Source organism: Eulemur rufifrons, chromosome 29, assembly GCF_041146395.1.
Source record: "Eulemur rufifrons isolate Redbay chromosome 29, OSU_ERuf_1, whole genome shotgun sequence".
NCBI lineage: Eukaryota > Metazoa > Chordata > Mammalia > Primates > Lemuridae > Eulemur > Eulemur rufifrons.
Genome location: NC_091011.1, coordinates 42,080,131 through 42,103,504, shown reverse-complemented (window position 1 = coordinate 42,103,504; position 23,374 = coordinate 42,080,131). Strand labels below are relative to the sequence as shown.

Below are 23,374 nucleotides of genomic sequence, written 5' to 3'. Positions count from 1 at the left end.
TTTTAAGTATCTGAATGCCTCTTATGTATTGCCTAATTGCTTTCCAAAATGTCTGTGTCAAATTACCTTTACAACAAAGAACAAACCAATTTCACCACCACACTGTTGTCACTAGTTATTATTGTTTTAGTATTGCTGCATAATTGCCCTAAGGAAAAAAATGTTCTGTAAAGTTTGAGACACACACAAAACAACTATGTGAACTAGAAAACTGCTTCCAAAAAAAATCCTCTGGATTCCAAATTTTTAAAAATGTAAATAATTAGTATTAAAGAGTACCTCATTGTCTCTATTTAAATTTCTTTCATTACCTAATGAAATTAAATGTTTTTCTATTTCTTTCTTTACCAATTTTATTTCATATCTTCAAAATTGATTGTCATTTGCCCATTTTATTATTAGAGACTTGATATTTTCTCAACAGTTTGATAAGGTTTTTTATATACGCACTATAGTAATTAACTCAATGCCCACTGTATTTGATGCAAATATTTTCTGATGTCTTCTTTATTTTAATTATTATTTTTCATTATACAGAATTTTACCTTAAATTTTCACATAGTTTATCTGCTAATCTCTCTCCTTGCAATTCATTCAGTTGTTCTTGAACTTGGAACATCAAAATACCAACAATGATCTGAACAGATAAGTTATGTTTTTTTAAATCTAGCAATTTCTTAGGTAGGTGCACAAAGAAAAGAATTGGGGAAATGCCTAAAGATGTTCTGGGAGTTTTTTCTGTTATTATTGTAGGCCAGTTATCCATAAAACGGATCCATAAAAAACACAAGTGCTAATGTCAATCTGATGTGGAACACATATTAGTTCATGAAACATTGTCCTGATTAATTTGGGCCACTATTATATATATATTTTTAACAGGCTTAATTTCACTTTATTTTTCTTGTATAAAAATGCTATGTTGTAGCCACAGCTGGAGCCTGGGTCCTCTGCACAGAGACTCTAGTGTGGGTCTTGACAAGATGGTCAGTGAATTCCTGGTAGGGAGACTTGGTGAATACTGTCTCTTTCCAGAGGTTAGGAGTCAGATAGCTACAGGTCTTGGAGATGGCATCAAAGGTGGCCTTTGCAAAGTTGCCCAGGGTGGCAGTGCAGCCCCTGGCTGAAGTGTAGCGGTCATCAATACCAGCCATCATCATCAGCTTCTTGGGCACAGGGGCTGAGCATTATTATATTTTTTAAATACCAGTTTCCATTATACTTATTCAATGTCCCTAGGTTTCTTAAACTTACTAAAATGTTCATATGTTTCTCAGAATTGGTGAATGCAAGCTAACACAAACAAGATAGATAATGTAGGAAGTGAACGTCCTATATCATTCATCAAAATTGTCAGACTTTTACCATATACTACAATACTCTTTATTTTTTTTAATTTTTGTTCTTTAAATAAATCTAGAAGGAGATAAATTGATTTAAAGAAAAGCTGTTTATTCATTTACCGGGTTTCCTTTTTGTCCTCGCTCACCTTTAATACCTGGGTTTCCATGTGTACCCTGAAGGCAAAGGAAAAACGATTATTTTAAGCAAGAATTCTATTAGTTTTCTATATTTTATAATAGTTTCTGATCAGCTTCATCCCATAGAATGACGGAATATGGTAAAACCTTCACCTGCCACGCACAGACTCAACTCTTTTCTTCCCTTTCCTACACCATGAAAACGGCACTGTCTTCAATTGGCAGATTCTCTGGATTTGCTCAAAAGAGGGTAATGTCTCTCCCTTCCTGTCAATTACTTCTTCCCCAAACAATTGCTTCTCAGCAGCTTTGCAAGCAAAATTAAACTCATACAAAGATTTAAAAGAGTGACTGCAACAAGCAGAGGATGGGAGTTGTTCCTGTCCTCTCTTCACTGTGGACCACTTGTACAATTCCCCTCACTTGGTCACCTTTAAAAGAATCAGGCCAGCTTCCTTGCCTTTGGCCAAAGGGGTTCTGATATCCAGGGGACAATCTCAAAAAATGGGAGAAGGGACCTCTCCAATTTGTTCCAGAAAAGCATTTTGTTTTCCTATTTCCAAGGCCCCAAAATATTTGCTTTTCTGAAAACCGGCTTTGGAGGTTCCCAATAAATGTTAAATAACATAGTTCTGTGGTTTATCCTGGTTAAAATAGGACGATATTGAATGACTAAAATTGTCAGGCTAGCTTAGCAATTGTAAGCTTTGTTACTGTTCGTTTTAAAACATAATTGAATACCCCTTCCCCTGGCAATCTCTTGGTGTATGAATTATAAACTAAAACTTAGTAGAAAGAGAAGGGTAAGCCTTTGCTTTAGCCAAAGTCAACTTCTACCAGTTGTATTTTAGAGGGGAAAAAAACACAAAAGGACAAATAAACATTCCTATTCTTTAATGCCCTAATGGGTAGAGTGATTTGAAAAGTGTAGGCTTTGGACCCCAGTCTCAAGGTAAAATTTTTCACATTCTAATACACTCACATTATGCTTTCCCTTCCCCACCCCTAAATACCAGAATTAGTTGGAAACTTTAATTCATGAATTTTGTGAAACATCTTTATTGGGATTCTATACTTCAAGGGTAAGATTTAGAATGACAAATATTGAATGAGTAGCATGGATCTTTCTGATGAGATGTGTTCACATCTCCGATAATCTTGATGTCATTTCAAATACTTTCCCGATACAGACATTGTACCTACCAGATATTAGACCAGAATATAAAGGGAGTACTCCATCTTGGATTAGCTTATCAAATACTGAATCATCATAGTAAATCCTGCTATTTATTTTTGGTTGCCAAGTGGTTACTGCTGTTTCACAAAATTCACCCTAATCCCCTAAAGCTGTGGTCTGTTCCCCAACCCCTGGGGCTGCTGACCAGTACTGGGCCATGGCCTGTTAGGAACCAGACCGCACAGTGCACAGCAGAGGTGAGCATCCGGTAAGCAAGTGAAGCTTCATCTGTATTCATAGACACTCCCCATCGTTTGCATCACCAAGTAAGTTCCGCCTCCTGTCAGATCAGCAGCGGCATTGGATTCTCACAGGAGTGTGAACCCTACTGTAAACTGCACATGCAAAGGATCTAGGTTATGCGCTCCTTCTGAGAATCTAACACCTGATGATCTGAGGTGGTGATGCTAGTGCTGGGGAGCAGTGGCAAATACAGATTACCATTAGCAGAGAGGTTTGACTGAACAATAAATGTAATGTTTTTGAATCATTGTGAAACCATCCCCACTGCCCCCAGTCCATGGAAAAATAGTCTTCCATGAAACTGGTCCCTGGTGTCAAAAAAGTTGGGGACCACTGCCCTAAAGCAACTATCCTATCCATCCTAACCAACTTCCTTTCCGTGAGGCCACGCGCTATTGCTACTGTACTGCTGGATTCGTGTGAAGACAATATTTAACTTCCAGAGAGGTTTGTGTCACTTGCTTCTAACGGGCTAAAGCTTTGCCTTAAGCATTGATGATTTGCATTCTCTTTTTCTGTATTTTTACTTCATTACTGAGAAATTCCAGTCCCAATTACTATATAAGGAGTGATGCTGAAATGTCCTTTATGGGAACAACTTCATCATTTTAAAACAAGTCTGCCCTCAGTTCAGGTCAGTAAAATGCCAGGCTCATATCTAAGGATAGAATGTGACCCTTTAGAAATACAAGAAAGACATAGTACTTCCATTTTTGCTGCTATTTCCAAACAATTGCTTTTTGACAGCCCAAAATAGCTCCAGTGCTTTCAAGAGTGAGTAGAGCTATCATTGCTAGGACTTCCTGACTCAGCCCTAAGTTCAAAGCAGAAATATACTCACAGGAGGCCCTGGGTCGCCTGGATCCCCCTTCTCACATTCACAGATCTTGCGTTCGCACTGAATCAATGATGAAATACAATATTAACACATAGCGAAATACAGCATGTCAAATTTTATTCAGTACATGACCACCTGGAACACTCCCTTGAAGAAATTTTACTTTGCAAGTTTATGGAGATTTTGCTCTCTCCATTTATTCTAGGCAAACTTGGACCTAGTTAGAGCCAGCTAATAGGGTATTCTCAAACTTTACCCTGGTTGAATAAAACAGACATTCCATCAAAAATATCTATATAATGTATAGATGCCAGTTAAAAGGAGAAAATAAACATTTTCAGTGGACTTTTCGCTGCTTCTCCTATATAACACATCAAAGGTCAATAATATACAAACATTAAAAATTCCTTTACTAGGCAAAGAAAAACATTTGAATTATACCATATTTTATCAGTTCTAAGATACACATTTTTCCTCATTTTAACATCTCTGAAATCAGAATGAGTCTTATAACTGCTGTCAACTAGGTTCAATCATGAGGACATCAGCAACTCAGACAAAAAGTGATTCAGAAGATTGAGATTCAGATGTAAAGAAATTTTAGAAATAACCAATGTACTTTGCTTATATATTTCCTTCTATGTATAAACAAAAGTGATACAGATATCTAAAAGAATTCTTTCCATACGTATAAAAATAAAAATTGTAATTGATAAGAAGACACTGTGTCATAATTTAATTGGCAAGGTTTTTTCCTTTATTATTGGTACATAAAATAATGGTGTATCTGACCATGTATAATTCAATAAAATACAGTGCTCTACAAGATTGGGTTATTGGGTTAGCTTCCTTTATTTCCTTTTTTTTTTTTTTTTTTTTAGACAGAGTCTCATTCTGTTGCCCAGGCTAGAGTGCCGTGACATCAGCCTAGCTCACAGCAACCTCAAACTCCTGGGCTCAAGCGATCCTCCTGCCTCAGCCTCCCTACTAGCTGGGTCTACAGGTATGCACCACTATTCCTAGCTAATTTTTCTATTTTTTGTAGACATGGAGTCTTGCTCTTGCTCAAGCTGGTCTTGAACTCCTGGCCTCAAGCAATCCTCCTGCCTCAGCCTCCCTAAGTGCTAGGATTACAGGCCTGAGACACCACGCCTGGCTAGTTTCTATTATTTTATGCAACGATACCTGTATATTTCCTAATGTCAAATAAGCAGCTCATTGAACAAAGTTCAGATGTTCCAAGCTCTTTGCTTTAAGAAATGCACATCCAGTACAGGACTGCTCAGCAAGCTCATTATCATCTATTGCTAAGTCCTATCCAACCAGTGTTGTCAGAGTTTTTTGCCATGTGGCCTGATTGCCATCATCAGGCTCCCATTCCTTCACAACGGGAAAAAGATGAGCTTAAAGTCAATCAGCAGGCAGCAGGGGGCAACTCTGAGCTCTGTCTCTTAGCTAGGAACACTTCTCTAACCCTCGCCAACACCAGAAACACCCCCCAAAGTATAAGACCCCCATGAGTGGCTAGTGTCAGAGCCATGCTTAGAATAAAGGAAGCTGTATCAAAGTAAGCAAAAACCATTGATTTCTAAAATCACTCTCTAGAATGATATGAAATATTTCCTACTTTTTAAAAAAATTTTCCAACCTGCAGTGGATATGGTGGCATAAAAGAAATCAGATAGCTGTCCCAAAATAGAGTGGCTCATTTTAAAAAGAATTAAGCATTTTTATTTAGTCATGCCTAATCTTCTAATGTGAGTTATAATGCCGATTTGATAATGCAAGTTTTTATAGTAATTCATAGTAATCAAAACATGTGGTGCTTACCTTCTTTTCAAATAAGGTATCCTAGAAGGGAAAAAAGAATGAAGCATTAACTCGATTCATGGTTCTGCTTCCAGCTACTTATTAGTCTTAATTATTCCCTATGGGATATGCAATTTCCAAGAAGAATAGCAATTCAGTCTTTTTAACCTTGTAAAAGCAATAAAGTCTACCAGCCAACCACCCAAGGAGCACTCTGAGACATATAATAATAGGTGACATGACTAACATTAAAATTAATCTATATTTTCTAGGAACTTTATCTTATTGCATCCTATTTTTTATCTTTTGGTTCCTTTATCAGCTCTATAATCTCTATAATTTGGCTAGAAGCTTAATCAGTCATAATTAGAAAGTTTTCATGTTTACTTACAAAAACTGAGGCAGAATACAAAATTGTATATTTTCTTTTCTATTTTTTTCATCTGTATGTATATATACGTGCATTTATTTTTCAGCATTAAAACATTAACTTTAGAGTCATAACTTCATGAAATACTAATGAACCTAAGAAAATCACATTAAAACTCAAAAAGAGAAAATTAGAAAGTCCAATGACATTTTCTGAAATGATCTGGGTTATGAGAAGACAAAGATTTCCATTACTATGATCACTAGGAGAAAGATTCTTATATTTGATGTTTGAAGAGCCTCACATATGATACTTTATAAAAGTTCAGCATAAGAAGAAGATATTCAGCTTTTACATTTTAACAGTGTGGGGGAGGGGGGTGGAGTAAGATGGCCAAATAGAAACATCCAGCAATCATCTCTCCACATGAACACCTATTTCAACATCTATCCATGCAAGCAAGCACCTTCAGAAGAACCAAAAATCAGGTGAGTGATCTGGTTTTAACTGCCTGGTTTTAACATTACCTCAAGGACAGAGGTTCTGAAGAGGGCAGAAAGGACAATCTTGCATTGCCTTACAGGGGTGGGGAACCTGCAGCCTCAAGGCCACATGTGGCCCTCCAGATCCCCAAGTGTGGCCCCTTGACTGCATCAAAACTTCACAGAACATATTTGTTCTGTAAAATTTGGATTCAGTCAAAAGGCCTCACTCAAGAATTCAGAAGGCCACATGTGGCCCCAAGGCCACAGGTTCCCCACTATGCCACCCTTGCCCCATCCTCCCAGCAGTGTCTGCACCACCACACCAAGTGGAGAGAGAATCTGTGTACCCAGGGGAGAGAGAGTGAAGTGATTGTGGTGCTTTGCATTAAAACCTACTCTGGCACCGGGGAACACAGCACAGAGCAGAATTATGCCAGTGCCCATACAGGGAGCATTTTTGACCAGCCCAGTCAGAGGAAAATCCTTTGCCCCAAAGCCTAAATTCCCACTAGCTGCACCACTGGCTGACAAAAGCAGCCTGGGGTCTGGACTAAATTCATAAGGCAGTTGGGACACAAGGGCTACAGTCCTTGGGCAATTCCTATGGCTGTTCTGCCTCAAAGCCAGAGGACTTGGGGTTCATGCGACCCAGTGAGAAACCAGCAGCTATGGCCAAGCCAGTGCCTGTGTCACCCCTCCCCCAACTATAGATAGCTTGGCTCAGGGAAAGTCTTCTTCCACTTGAGGAAAGGAAAGGGAAGAGCTCAGAGGACTTTGTTTTACAACTTGTGTACCAGCCCAGCCATAGTAAAATAAAGTGTCAAGCAGATTCCTGAGACCTCTGAGCCCAGGCCTTAGTTCCTGAATGGCATTTCTGGACCCACCACAGGCCAGAAGAAAACATGATACCTTGAAGGAAGGATTCAGTCCTGGAAGGATTCACCACCTGCTGACCAAAGACCCTTGGGTTTTGAATAAACACCAGAGGTAGCCAGGCAACAGTCACCACTGGCATTGGGTAAGACTGGGCTGGCTTCAGGTGTGACCCGGTACTGGTGGCCACAAGGGAATGCCCATATCACTCCTCCCCCAATTCCAGCAGCCCACCACAGAGAGTGAAGAAAGAGAGCGAGAGACCTTGCCTGGCAATCCAAGGAATTCTCTTGTATCTTACACAAGCTCACCAAGGCAGTAATACCAGAAGTCTGCAAGAATCACAGCATTATTGGGTTTGGGGCTTATAAGGCTGCAGTAACCAAAGACTTAGTCCACAATCCTCAATTCTCTTTGAGTATCTGGAAAGTCTTTTCAAGAAAGATAGGTTAAAACAAGCCTAGACTGTGAAAACTAAACTAAATACATTAATTCTTCAATGCCCAGACATCGACGAACATCCACAGGCATCAAGAACATTCAGGAAGACACAACCTCACTGAATAGTGACCAATCCTGGAGTGATGGAGATAGGTGACCTTTCAGATAAAGAATTCAAAATAGCTGTCCTGAAGAAGCTCAATGAACTTCAAGACAATGCAGAGAAGGAATTCAAAAGCCTATCAGAGAAATTGAATAAAGAGATTGAAATATTAATAATAAAAAGAAATCAAACAGAAATTCTAGAGGTTAAGAATTAAATTGACAAACTGAGAAATGCATTAGAGTCTCTCAACAGCAGAATTGACCAAGAAGAAGAAAGAATTAGTGAGCTTGAAGACAAGCTATTTAAAAATACATAGTCAGAAGAGAAAAAAGAAGAAGAAGAAATAAGAATGAGGCATTCCTACAAGATCTAGAAAATAGCCTTGGAAGAGCAAATCTATGAGTTATTGGCTTTAAAGAGGAGGTAGAGAGGGCAATTGAGATAGAAAGTTCATTCAAAGAAATAATAACAGAGAACATTCCAAACCTAGAGAAACATACCAATATTCAGGTAAAAAGGGTCATAGAACACCAAGTAGATTTAACCCAGACAAGGTGCTCAAGGCATTTAATAATTAAGCCCCCAAAGGTCACAGATAAAGAAAAGATCCTAAAGGAAGCAAGAAAAAAGAAAAAAATAATAACATATAAAGTAGCTCCAATACATCTGGCAGCAGACTTCTCAGTGGAAACCAAAGGAGACAGTAGCATGACATATTCAAAGTGCTGAAGGAAAAAAAACATAACTCTAAAATATTATATACTGCAAAAATATCCTTCCCATGTAAAGAAGAAATAAAGACCTTCCCATACAAACAAAAGCTGAAAGATTTCATCAACATCAGACCTGTCCTATAACAAATGCTGAAAGGAGTTCTTCAATCTGAAAGAAAAGAACATTATTGAACAATAAGAAATCTTCTGAAGGTATGTAACTCACTGATGATAGTAAGGACACAAATACAGAATATTCTATTGCTGTAATTGTGATGTATAAACCACTTATATCTTGAGTAGAAAGACTAAAAGACAAACCTATCAAAAATAACAACCTCTTGAGAGAGAGATAGTCTAAAAAGATACGGATAGGAACAATAAAAAGTTAAAAAGGTGGGGGGAGAGGGATGGAGCTAAAGGGTAGAATTTCTGTTAGATTTTTCTTTGTAAGCAGAGTTGTCATATGTTTAAAATAATTGGTTATCAAATGCTTTTTGCAAGCCTCATGGTAACCTCAAATCAAAAAATCCTACAACAGATACACAAAAAATAAAAAGCAAGAAATTAAAACACACTATCAGAGAAAATCACTTTTTACAAAGGAAGACAGGAAGGAAAGAAAAAAGAGAGAACCACAAAACAATCAGAAATCAAATAACAACATGGCAGTAGTAAGTCCTCATCTAGCAATAATAACATTGAATGTGAATGGATGTCAAAAGACATGGAGTGGCTGAATGGATAAAAAACAAGAGCCAACTATATATTGTCTGCAAGAAACCCACTTCACCTATAAAGATACACATAAACTGAAAATAAAAGAATGGAAAAAGATATTCCATGCAAATGAAAACCAAAAAAGAGCAAAAGTAGCAATACTTCTACCAGATAAAATAGATTTTAAGACAAAAATCATAAAAAGAGACAAAGAAGGTCATTATATAATGATAGTTGGATCAATTCAGCAAGAGGCTATAACAATTCTAAATATTAATATATATGCACTCAACACTGCAGCACCCAGATATATAACACAAATACTATCAGAGCTAAAGAGAGAGATAAATCCCAACCTCTTACTATAATTGCTGGAGATCTCAACATTCCACTTTCAGCACTGGACAGATGACCCAAACAGAAAATCAAAAATGAAACATTGGACTTAATCTGCACTATGGACCAAATGGACCTAACAGATATTTACAGAACATTTCATCCAACAGCTTCAGTATTCATGTATTCTCCTGAGCTCATGGATCATTCTCCAGGATAGACCATATGTTCAGCCACAAAACAAGTCTCAAAAAATTCAAAAAAATTGAAATCATACCAAGTGTTTTGTATGACAAAAATAGAATAAAACTAGAAATCAATAACAAGAGGAACATTGGAAACTATACAAACACATAGAAATTAAACAATATGCTCCTGAATGACCAGTGGGTCAATGAAAAGATTAAGAAACAAATTTAAAAATTTTTCAAAATAAATGAAAATGAAAATAAAACATATCAAAACCTATGGGAAACAGAAAATTTTAACAGTGTCAGGAACAATATTTTGGTGAAAAATTTGAATAGTGCATAGCAATATGCATCACTTACGTAAAAGAAGACCTACATTTATAACCTTATTAACCTAGGGGGAAAAATTAATCCAAAAATAATAAATGTTTTTCATAATAAAAAATGATCATTATGAAAAATAAAATAAAATATTAAGGAGCCTGAGAAATCAATCAGCCCAACCTCTTGCTTTACAATAAGGAAACATGGTTCCACAGTGATGTGATTCAGCCAAGGTCACACACTTGGGCTGAGCCCCCTAAGCATCTTCAATCCCGCTTCATACTTACCCACACAGGAAGGAATTAGCCAGAATAGTTTTTAAAACTATTTTCAATTTATAATTTTATAGAAATGTTATGATCTTGTTTTTTCCAACACTTAGGCCTTGCTACCATGCTTTAGCTCAGTGGGGTGTTATATGACAAATGCACTGCAGGTCATGTCAGAAGTCAAACACTGGAAAAAAATGAACCTGTGTCTACAGATAGAATTAATACTTTCTTAAGGTAGAAATTATGTGTCAAACTAGTGCCTTATGATTGAATCTGAAGGGGTAATTTATATATGATAAATTAAGAAGATGAAGGAATAAGCACTGGAATATTTGTTATAAAATATCAAAAATGAAGGATCTAATAAGGAAGTTAAATATAATGTAGAGTATGTACCTTTATGAAGGACTTCACATCTCTTTAGTTTTATTCTTACTTCATCTTTATTTCCATACAAACTAACAATATAGAGGGAAGAGATAGCAAAATGCTTTAAATGGCTCTAATTATTTAATGGGGAAAAAATTAGGCTGGGAATTAAGTGTCATCCTGGGTTTTCATCTTGTTTCAACCATTAAATAGATATGTGGCCTTGGGAAAGTCATATAACCCATCCTGATAATTTTTCCCGTATATTTTGAAGGGGAAAGTTTGACCACATGGTCTCAAGAGCTATAAAACTCCGACCACATATGCTACCCACAAAATTTAGCATCTCACCTATCGCTCTCCCCCACCAAATGATTTTGAATTACTAGCCAATGTATATCCAGGCTGCAGGCAGATGAGATACTTGTATCTTTAAGAGCTAGTAGCTCATGTGGAGAAATAGGAGCTATACTGACAGTCTCAGTTAAAATGCATTACCCCTCTGCAGAACATTTGACTATGCCTACAAAGCTGAAGATGTGTATGCCTTATCTCTAGGTAGCCCAGACAATCCTTACCTTCACCTGTTATCCTGAAATCCCTTCCAGACATACTCTAGAGAAATTCTTGCACTTGTACATTTCAGCATTCACCATTTTTGATAGTGAAAATTTGGAAATAATTAAAATATCCATCAATAGTGGAATGGTTCAATAAATTAAATACAATTCAGCAGTTAAAGTGAATGTATTAGATCTACATATTTCGACATAAATTTCTAAAAACATTAAGCCAAAAAGCAAGTTGTAAATGGAAACATACAATATGATCTGAATTATGAAAATATTTAAAATATTTCAAACCACACCAGAAGTGTGGTTTCCTCTGGGAAGGAGAAAGGGAAAGGGAATCCAAAAGGAGTTCAAGAGAGGCAATAAAACAACTAATAATTCAAGTCAAATTTCGATATTTAAAAACAAGTACTGAAATAAACAAAAATGCAAATTTTTGTCACTTTACGTTTTTACAATAAGCAATATCCGAATCGGTTTTTAAATTCAGGAAGTTAGCTCTTACTTTGCCCGGTGTGTAATTCTACACTTATTTTTCAGCCCTTCCTTTGAAAACTCAATTTCTTCTTTGCTGCATTACTCTTTAAAAATATGTCATAAGTCTTACAACCATAACAACAATAAAACCCAATTATTTTTAGAACTCATTTGATTTTTGTGTTTGCTGGAATTTGTATTTCTATGGAAACAAAAATGGACTCATAACTACACAATAGATAAGACTGTTTCAAACAAAGAACAAAGCCCCATCCCTAAGGGCACTTATAGCCTATAAGCCCCAGGGACAGAGGACAACACACAACAAACAGTGTAGGAAGGAGTCCTCGCCTGGGGGAAGAGAGAAAGAGCTGGTAATGAGATGGTTTCCTGGAATAGGTGGGTTTTCTGGATGATTTTGAAGAGAGGAATGCAAAGGACCAACTTGTTGATGGTATGCTGTTCTATATGTCAAAGTTTATGAGGAAAACAAATCATAAAGATGAGTGTGGGCAATAAGACAAAGAAAGCAGTGAGGAGGGACATTTAAAGGGAGTGGCCAGAAGGGCCCACATGGACAGAGCTGGAGACCTTGGGAAGTGGTGAGAGCTTCCACTTAGGCAGGGAAGCAGGCTGAGGAGAACGGCTGGGGGAACACGGTCAAAGCCAGGCAGAAGGGTATGTTCAATTATGGTCTAGGTGAATGCTTGACTTTCCATGAGAAGGATAAATAGGCAAAGGCCCTCACTAGAGCAAAAGAAGATGCATTCAGGATTTTATTAATGGATTCAGATTTTTGTGATGGTATCTATGTGAAAAGAGAAGGCTAAAATGGAACTGCCAATTTTGTAAATGAGTATGAGGTAAATGCTACAAAAAGGGGACAGAGGAAATGTGAGGACTGGACAAGGTTGTTAGTGTTACAGAAAATGGGATGATAGCAAAGTGCTTGGTAGGCAAGGGTAACAAACTCTATGACGAAAAAAATTTGCAGCTTAATATAGTAGCAAGATAGCCACTAAAAAATCTGAAACAGAAAACAGAAATAAGGCTCTAAACAAAGGAATTCTTGAAAAACTGGGAAGTTGATCATAACTAATAAAAAAATAAAGCATAGGCTTCTAAAGATGATATAGAAATTATCAAGTTGATCCCTTCTTGGTATGTGAGGGAAGCGATGCCTTAAACTTATGTTTTTCTAAAGATTCTTCAGAAAAAGAGACAAATTTGTCACAACCTTTATTTCTATAAAGACTTTTTAAAAATTTAACATCAGAGATGATAAAAGAAAAAAATATTTCTTAAATTTTCACATTTTTTCTCTTACTCTTCTAAAGGATTGAGTAATTTATCCAGGACATTAGGTTGAATTTGTTTCTTAGTTTTCAATACAGATACATAAAATCATAATAAAATAATAATAAAAATATTTTATATGTCCTCTTCAATTTGGAATCATTAGGTCTCTCTTGGGTAATTCAGAACCAAAATGTTTTCATAGAATTCTTACATGATAATTCCTACTAAAAGTGTCAAGGAATGTGCAATGATTTCTTGATTTGTCTTGGCTCTTGCAAAATCTATTCATTCTAGACAATCATATCTATTGCATTCAACTAAGTCTATTCTGCAATAAAAAATGGATAAACTTCTGATACAAAAAAAAATTTAACCCAGATGAATTTCAAAATCATTATGCTGGGTAAAAGAAGCCTGACACAAAAAGAGTACACACTATATGAGTTTGTGCATATAAAATTCTAGAAAGTGTATATTAATCTAGAATAACAAAATTCAGGTCAGTAATTCCATAGCAAAGGAGGGATATATTACAAAGAGGCATGAGGAAACCCTTAGGGGTGATGGAAATGTTCTCCGTCCTAATTGCTATTGGTTTCATGAGTGCACACATCTGCCAAAACTCATGAAACTGCACTTTAAGTAGATGCAGTTCTATACATAAATTATATCTAATTAACTTATTTAAAAGTCAACTACATAGTTATTTCAAAACAAAAAGTTAAAAAAACTAAAATAAAGATGTAATAGAAATGAATTAGATGAGGAATTTTCCAATGATTTCATCGAGATTCAAGTTCTGCCTCCTACATGGTGGCAATTTGAAACACTGAAACTTAGCATATCATTCTTTTAGGAGCCTAATAAGAACTTGGAAGTGTTTGGAAAGCAGCACCTTCTTTTAAGAAGTGGCTTATTCACTGAGCTTCCATCTGAACAAACAAGCTGAAATCACAGGATGCTAAGCAAACAAGCTGAAATCACAGGATGCTAAGGAAGCACAGTGTTGGTCATTTTCTGGTTTCCCCAGAAACAGATAAACAGCCCTGCTTCCAGTCTACCATCAAGAGCCTCAGCTCTCAGCAAGGGTGTGTCTGGAGGGAGTACGAACATTCTGAGCCTACACATTTGGCCAAACAAGGAGCTGCCTGCCCCAAACCTTTCTACAATCAGCTCTTCTCACACTCAGGGTGAAGGTAGAGAAGAAACAATAGCCCACTCACATCCCCAGGATTCTCTCCTGCACATGCTAGAAACTTCTGTCTTAAGTCCAGTGGTGAGGACCTCCTAAAGCAGGCACAGGCAGGGCTAGGTGTTAGCCAGGCACCACTGCAAGTGTCCCTTTCATGCAAAAGAGCTGTTCAGAATAAGCACTCACCTCAAGCACCATGGGGCTGGGCTCATCCTCTCCATCTCTGGTCTAAGCAGGACTCTCCCATCTATCCTCAATCCCCAAGGAGAAAAGGCTAGAAACAATAGTAACTTTGGAGGAGGGTTGTTGCTAACCTGTTTCAGCACAGTTCTGATTGAAAGAACCTTAAAAAAATAGTTACCATTTCCCCTCTAGATATATCTTTACGGGGTTAAGCATGCAGAGTCTTTGCTGGCCTTAAATTTTCAACTATAAATTGGGGATAATAATATTACCTACTTCGTAAGATTGTGTCAATCATTAAATAAAATAAAATATACAAAGTGTTCAGACCAATGTCTAATACATAGAGAGCACTCATACACGATAGCTATTATTCAGATAAGAAATACTCAGGTCTCGTGCTGAAAACAACTGAAAGTAAAGAGATAAGAGTAATATTGGGAAAAGGATTGGAGGAAAGGACAAAAGGAGCAAAATAATCTTTGACATAGGGCTTGAGTTTTCTTGCGACCTATAGAAAACAACCACATGAAATGCTCAGTACTGAAAGGACACGTTTGTCTTGCCTTCTCAGGAAGTCAAAGAAATCAGTATTTTAAAGAAAATCCATTTTTCACACTTAACAAACCAACCAATTTATCTCTTGGAGTTTCCTCCTTGAGAAATGCTATGAGGAAGGATTTCATTTTGATTATTTCACCTTGTGTTTTACAACATAGCAAGGAAAGGTCTTCACACACAGCTCAGCACCCAATAAAGAAAAGCTAATCAGACCAATCGAAATGGGACTCATTGATGTGATGGAGACTGTTGGTTGACTGCAGGTTGCAGTTAATTTTAAATTGGATGAGCTTGTTAACATCTAAGAAAAAAGGAGATGATTTAAACAATTAGAAGTCTATGAACTTTTCTTGAGTAGTGTGACAATAAGTGAGACAGAAAGTCAAAAATATTTCTGCAGATATGACATGGGAAAAGACCAACTTAATACAAATACAGTATACCAAAAGTTGAGCACAAATTGACTATAAGTCAGTATGTTCATGGTCTTAGAATGTATAAACAGGAGCCCAAGGTATATGCTTGGAAAGTAATCCTTCCAAAACCTTTAGCATTGGCTCCGAACAAAGATAGAAATGCAATTCCAGGGAATGAGCCTGGTACTTCCCCAGTTTATCCAATGTAAACCATCAAGGAAGTGGAAAGGGACTGCAGAAAGATTCTTCTTTCCATTTCCAAGGTAAATTCTATCTTTTTTCTTTTTTTGATCTAGTATCTTTCCTTATAGAATTTATAACCAAAATACCAATATTATTATGAGAAATATATAACCAACCCATTGGGTACCTACCAGGTGATCATGAATTTTATCTGCAAGGGCTGGATCACTCAACAGTAGAATGGGTTCACTGGATGAATCCCCAGATATCAAACGAAGTTTGGCTTCATTGACTACATCGGAAAGTCCAATGGTGATAAATGATATTCCTGAAATCCTGGCATCTTCAGAAATACTTTGAACATCTGGATTCTTTGGATGGTCGATGCCATCAGTCATCAGCAAAGCCACTTTCACACCACCTTTACGCCCTTCTCTCTTAAGTAGTCTAGTGGCATTGGAGATGGCATAATAAGAGAAGGTACCTTGCCCAATTAAATTCATAGACTTGGCCCTCTGCTTAAAAGTCTGAAGGTCCTTCCAAGAAGAAAAAGGAGGATCAATTTGAACAGAGCTGCTAAACTGAAGGGCTGCCAGTTTGATGTCATATTTCAAGGACCGACCCGGAGTCATTTGGAAAATCTTGTCACTCAAGCTATCCACAAAATCTTTCTGTTTATCAAAGAGAACAATTTTAGAACTTTCAGAGCTGTCCACGATGAAGACAATATCTATGAAGCAAATGGAGTCTGCAATAGAACAAATAGGTTAAGCAAAATAATTGTCCCTGCTCATGAAACAACTTTGCGTAAGGAAAGCCCTGAGGTGGTGTGTTGTGTATTGCTTGGTTTTGAGTGAGGTAGGAGAGACACCTTAGAGATAAGGCCTAAATTGTAAAGAACTAAATCTCTTTCCAAGTCTATAAATTCTTTTCCCCTTGTAAAATCATGCAAATTAAAAGCAATCAAATACACGTATATTCTGTTCATCTTTTCAATATTAAACCCATTTAAAGTGGGAGAAAAAGGGGGCATCATATTTTTAAAATCCAACAAACACTGGGCAACATTGTCAAGTTGTCTGGAAACAAATAATACTCTTAATTCTCAGATTGTATGTCATATTGGTGATTACCCACTTTGTTTTTTTGTTGTTGTTAATTTGACTTTTTTAACTTTCTTGAAATCAAGGGAGAAAATGACTACACACATTGTAGCAAGAGTAACGAAGAAAGAAACAAACACAGAGAATTTGAGTTTCAGTCCTAACTCTGCATCTTACTAGTTAATTTTCCTGTCATATTTAGTGTGCCACTTAACCTCGCTGGGCCTCACTTTCTTTAAAATATGGGTGGCGATCTTTGTCCTGCCTATTTTCCAAGGTTACTGTAAGGCTCAAATGAGATAATAAATGCACAAGTGCTCTACAAACTCAGATGTGCTATAAGTATGTAAAGTGTATTATAATATCACAATTTTATCAAAATAGAACATCACATGAAAATGTGCTTTGCTGTTTACATCAAATGCTATTTAGAAAAATTCACTTCTGTGTTTTAACAAGCTAAAACTAACAATTAAAAACAAAAACAGAACTTTTTTCTTTTACCCTGGAGGTCATATTTCCTTGCAAGTAAATTTGGCTTTGGTCCTTTCTTTTTTTGTCCATATGCTGTTTGACTCATAAAAGCTGGCAAAAGCAGGAGACAGAAGACAAAATGTCTGTTCCACATTATGGTAGATGGTGAAAAATCATCTGTCTTGTAGCACCTTTAATAGAAACATAAGTTATAAATACTTTAATAAGATATAATGTTTGCTGTTTTCAGCAGAGTTGAAAACTGGCATGTGATTAGAGAAAGGGGTTTTCATTCCTATTTCTAGAAAAATATTCACATTGAGATTTTAAAAGCTTCTAATCCAAATAAATTATGGCACCATAACCAAACATTTATTAGCTAATATTTTGATATATTCAAAGAACTATATTCAAATATCCTTAATTTCCAATTATATTATCAGGATCACAGAGTGGGGAGAAGCATTTAAAAACATTTCAATCCCACTCTATTTGGTGACTGTGGTTCAATCACAGGGTCTGCTTTGAAATTTGCAAGTTCTTCAGGGTGAATTCAGATTACTACATGGTCATTTCATTCATTTTCATTATAACTGATTCCTGACAAATCCAATCTTTTGCAGAATTGTAGATAACCACCACCATTTCGGTCTTAATAATACACACACACTTCAGTGAGTTCAGAGGTCAAGGCAAAAATTAAATTGCCCTTCTGTTTCCATAGATTCCCATTTCTCTTTTCTACTCCTGCTTTGGAAACTTTTTCTCCATCAGGAATCCAAACTGGACTTCAGCTGCATATCCAATGAATGAAAAGAGTATGAGAGCAAAAACAACAGATTTGTTTAAAAGCAACACTGTTCTTCCATTGTTAGTTGGAAGAACTAACAGACAGAGAGAGAACTTGAAGTCAAGAAGCACTCCCTCTGAACAGCTCTGAAAAACTATTTTTCTGAATATAGTAACAATAAAAAAATCTAATTCTGTATTAAAATCCTCAGTCACCAGCAGTTAGTATGCCCAACTACACCCCAAATTACTTTAAAACACACAGACCTCCCTATCGAGAGAAGACTCATGTGTTGCTACCTCAGTGTGCCCAAGAGAATGGGAACAAGAAAGCTTATTTTGAACTAATATTCAGCATGGTTTGAAAATGCTTGCCTGCTTAAACTTTATTGACTTCAGGAGTTCTGGAAAAGGCATCACATTTTTCTTCTTTGGCACCTTGCCTTCAAGGACTGGGAATTGGGAAATCATGAGCATGATTTTTCCAGGCTCTGAATAGAGCATGGAAATATATGCAAAGGCAGTGAGGAGTGAGATGGGAGACTGACTTTTTTCATACATGCCAGATGGATAAACCCCAAAGAGAAACAAAGCTGTTGGGTTGGGGGTGGACCACTGGATAGCTTCATGCCATAGTCTGCTCCTCAAATAGCATCATCCAGCTGGAAGTTTAGGAGAATTTTGGATCAGTAGGACCAAACATCCCAGCTAGCAAGTGCATCAAGTGCTATTGGCCCAATGCCAACTGATCTTCAGACCAGGTATACTAAGATGTAAAGACAGCTGGGTATTAAAAACAAACCAAGAAGTATGCTACGGAAATAGAAGGACACCAAAGACATCCTTTCTCAAGTTATCCCCTTGCTAACCAAGGAGAATACCAAAGGATATACAACTTAAAATCTGAAAATTAGACTTTAAGATAAGTCTATGTAGAAAAACACAGCTGCTATTCCATTTTCAGAGAGGAAAAGGAATAACACCATGTCCCTTGTGTTACATATAACTTTTCTTTTTGGTTGAGTGCATACCATAAAGAATATCTCAGAAGTTCTGGAAATAAGACTAAGTAGTGAATTTCATGGAGAACAAACAAGATTTTCCAAGCAACATGATCAAGCAACTCTTCAAAAACCTAAAGAAGGTGAATCCCGTACAGGATCCTGAGAAGAAAACCACAGAAAGGTAGACTGAGCCACCTTTGGAAATGCTGGCTTTAAATAAAAACTTATCTTTTCCCCAAACTAAGCACCTGCTCATACAGTTTTATTGTCATATGATCATGAATTCATACCTGAACCCCTATATATATGAGTTCACAAATATAACTTATTCATCAGCAATAATCACAATGTCTCATATTTTATTATTGTTTGCTCTGACATTTTTTATGTAGCCCTCCCAAACCAGTGCCTTGCTATTCGTTTCTGTTTCCCAGTAGCCAGAGGACACTCATACCTTTCTACTTTTATTGCTCTACTTTTGTGGTTTTGCTGCCGTCCTGAAATCTCTTTCTTCTTTGTTAGTTTAGCATCTTGAGAGCCTACCCAAAAGTGATTAGAATCACTTTTACCATGTTTTATTTTTGCTTCAGTTTTTAATAATTCTCACTTTTCCCTCTTTCATGTGTCACATACAAGCAAAACAGCTTTCAGGGGAAAAAATGCCATTAGTTAAGTGAAAGAAATGTAAACCTCTATGTTTACTATAGGTTAAGGTTTATAAATGCAGAAATAATGATGACTTTAACCAAATGCCATATTTTTGCTTTTTTGCCTAAAATTTATTTTGGGTAAATATTAGAATCAATAAATCCAAGATACTTTCTATTTTATGATTTTTCAAAAATAAAATTATATTTTAGCAGAGTTTACCAATTTTATTCACATTGTTTGTTTCCCATTTGTTTCTACAGGAAGATAGAATGATTGAATAAAGGCTTTATCAAATTGCCAAACTAGCGAAGTTAAAGTATTCTATCATTAATCTTGAATTGTAAAAACTTACTCCAAATTAAGAAAAAGATGTCCCCAAAGATATTAACATCATTGCAATGCTATATAGTATACTGTAAATTAAAAATAAATTTTAAAATAAATTTTAAATTTCTACACTTCAATAATATTCATATTTTCTAATAATTGATTTAAAGTAATGGCAGAGAATAAAAAAACTTTTGACGAGCTTTTTTCACATAAGTATGTAAGCCATTCAATCTTCCACAGTTCCTAGACAGCCTATCTGATTTCAAGTGACTAAAAAAAGCAGTTACGTCTTACCTTATAATGTTTGTCAAACAGGAATTAAAGACTGGTTGTGTAAATGCCAACAGCAAAGACAATTGTTGGGGATGAAGTTAGCTATTTGATATTGTTCTGTTCTGTAGGAAATAAAATTTGCCTTTTCTTTTGGATCTTTTGCAATCTTTTTTATTCGTGTTTATTAGACTAAGTTAAAGCAAGAGTGGTCAGGCATTTGGCCAGGGTGCAAGATCGGGGTGGGATCAGTAAGCAATTTAAAGGAACAGTGTCCTTTCAGGAAAAGACTGTGTTTTCCAGACAGTTGTAAAAACAATTTGAGCAAATCTTCTATATTTTAAGCTTTTATTGACAGCCTGCCTTTGTTTCTCATGTTATGTTCTCTTTTTATTCCCACATTTCTTTACCTGGGAAATGCACTCTAAGATGTTGGTTCCGAACAGCTCTATGAAGGAGGATAAATAACATCAGACTCAAATTCAAAACTGGTTTTTCAAAAGAGATAACATGTTGATCATTACTGAAATTGGATGATAAGTATGAATACATTATTCGAGTTCTAGTTCTATTCTAGTTCGTTATCTAGTTTCTATGATTTTTGAAATTTTTCATAATAAAAAGTCTATATAATATAAAAAGGAAGAGTGGTCTGAGTATAGTCCTGGTTCTGTCCCTACAGGGGCCTCAGTTTCCCACTTGTGAAATGAGGCATTGGATTTAATTATTTATTAAGATCCTTTCCAACTGTAACATGAGAGAGAGGTTTACAGTGGTCAATATTTTGAAATCTCTGTCCAGGGAAGGAAGTCACTGTGGTTGTTCCAGTCTCTTTTTTATCCTATTTTCTACCTTGTGGTTACCGCCCACATTAATTCAATGTTTATCAGTATAAAACGTACCACCAAGAAACCCCTTGATCCCTAGACAGCTAACAGGCAGGCTTCTCTACGAACTGCCTCTGACATAGAGAATAGCAAAATCATCAAAGAAAGCAATATAAGTGTCCATGCTATAATTATTTAATATCAACTTTCTTAGGAATTTTAATATAATGGATTTCCTTATTATAATCATAGTAGCTCCAATTCACGAACACTTACAGGGCTAGCTACTGTGCTAACTGCTTCACATACATTATCTCATTTAGTCCTTCACAAGGACGACCACCTACATACTGCGCGTCCTCACTGAACGTCATCAATAGATTCTTGGAAACTGCAACTTTAGGAGAAATGATGTATAATGAAATGCATTTTACCATAGGCTAATTGATCTAAACAAGAGTTAAGTTCCTACGGCATATTTCTGGTCACAAAAACATCACCAAACTTACAAACAAAGACCCCAAACACTTCTAATATTAAACATTGAAATAAATGTGAGCTGTACATACATTTAAGAAAGATTAATAAACACAAGTATGCAGTATCATGGTATGAAGTTTAAAAAAAAAAAAAAACAAGTCAAAATGATTTACCTGCTTATTCCATTTCGGGGTAGAGATGGAAGGGGAGGCTCTTCCAGCAGCTCAGGTTACAGGAAGGAAACGCACCCTGACCAGGACACCATCCCATCGCAGGGCGTGCTCACCCGCACACCAGCACTCACTCGCGCTGGGACCGTGAAGACATGCCAATCACCTGATGTGCACAGCTTTGGGACGTGGGTACCAGAGTACCAGAGAAAACCCATGCAGATATGAGGAGTACTTGCAAACTCCACACAGACAGTGAGATCTACTGGAATGGATTTTTTTTCTCATCAATGTTATAACAAAATGACAGCGAAACAAGGTTACTGAAGGACCTTCTGTGCTTACAGTAGGTGCTGTAAGAATTCCCATTTTTTTAGACATGGGGGCAGGGAGGAGTTCAGTAACTTGCCCACGTCATACTAAAGCTACAGAATGCCAATGTGGAGTTTTAACTCAGGTCTATATGACCCTGAGCCTCACTTACCACAACTATTGCATCATTAAATTAGATATCCATGTGAATGTGTGTGTTTCCACTGTCTCTTCATCACAAAGCAGTTTTTGAGGAACTGATGTAGTTTTGTGGGGCTTTGGTAACAGAAAGAAGAAATGATGGGTGTACTACAGAAATAACAATGGAATTTCCTAGGGAACATGTATTTACCTAATAGCCTGCGGATGTTAGCCACACTTTACTTTTGTCAGATGAGAATCACAGGACAAGGAGGTATTAATAGCATTTTTTTTTCCAGAAGGTCAACTCTCTTTTTGCTGAGTCAGCTTAACAATGTGCAGAAGAATACTGCCTTTAAGAAGCAAACAGGTAATTCCTGGAGGGGAGAAATGGGCTGAAGCCCTCCCACATAGGAGCTGTTTTGATTGAAGTTGGTGGAGGTAGGAGTCCTGCCTACTCATGCATTCCCCTGCAGTCTTAATCCTGACGGATGGTCTTGAATTCGCATGCTACTGCAAGCACACCAGACCAAATGGGACTGCATGGGTAACCATGATGACTAGAAAGAGGCAACTTGAAGCCTTCTGGCAGTTGTTCTGTAGTAAAGTCTTTTAGAAGAAAAATAGCACACTATATTTCTTATTACCATTATACCATGGATAGCCCAGAGTAAGCACGCAATACATATTTGTTAAATGAATGATTATTAGAAGTATTTTTTTTTCAGTGTTCGTCAATGACTTGAAGACTATGATACAACAGATTGCTTTTTGCCAAAGCCCTGCTAGACCGAAAATCTTTTTTCAACTTTCTCAATTTTTTTAATATACTCTATCATAGTAGAATCTATATTGGCTTTGTCAGGTTTTGCTACTAGTGCCACGATCTCCATTTCAGAAGGGTATGGTATTTTAGGGTCCTAGGATCATCTAAAAGGAGTCTGTTAGGACTTATGTATTTCAGAAAATTTTATTGTGTGAAACACAAAAAAGGAAGCAAGAGAGAGGGAGGGAGGTGCCAGGCTCATTTTAAAAACCAGCTCTCACAGGAACTAACAGAGTGAGAGCTCACTCACTCCTGTGAGGAGGACAGCACCGAGCCATTCAGGAGGGATCCACCCCATCACCCAGA

The 23,374-nt window shown here is 36.7% G+C and overlaps 1 protein-coding gene across 1 annotated transcript in view; it reads right to left on the bottom strand.

Moving 5' to 3' along the window:
- The window catches only part of COL28A1 (collagen type XXVIII alpha 1 chain), a 158,693-nt gene extending 138,232 nt beyond the window's left edge, over positions 1-20,461 (bottom strand). The window contains exons 1-6 of the mRNA XM_069462091.1: positions 20,337-20,461; positions 17,299-17,459; positions 15,883-16,439; positions 5,630-5,650; positions 3,803-3,859; positions 1,464-1,517 (exon numbers count right to left, since the gene is read on the bottom strand). Of these exons, the coding sequence (XP_069318192.1) occupies positions 1,464-1,517; positions 3,803-3,859; positions 5,630-5,650; positions 15,883-16,439; positions 17,299-17,422 (813 nt within the window). The 5' untranslated portion in view covers positions 17,423-17,459; positions 20,337-20,461. The remainder of the gene's footprint in view (positions 1-1,463; positions 1,518-3,802; positions 3,860-5,629; positions 5,651-15,882; positions 16,440-17,298; positions 17,460-20,336) is intronic.
- Between the last annotated feature and the right edge of the window lie 2,913 nt (positions 20,462-23,374).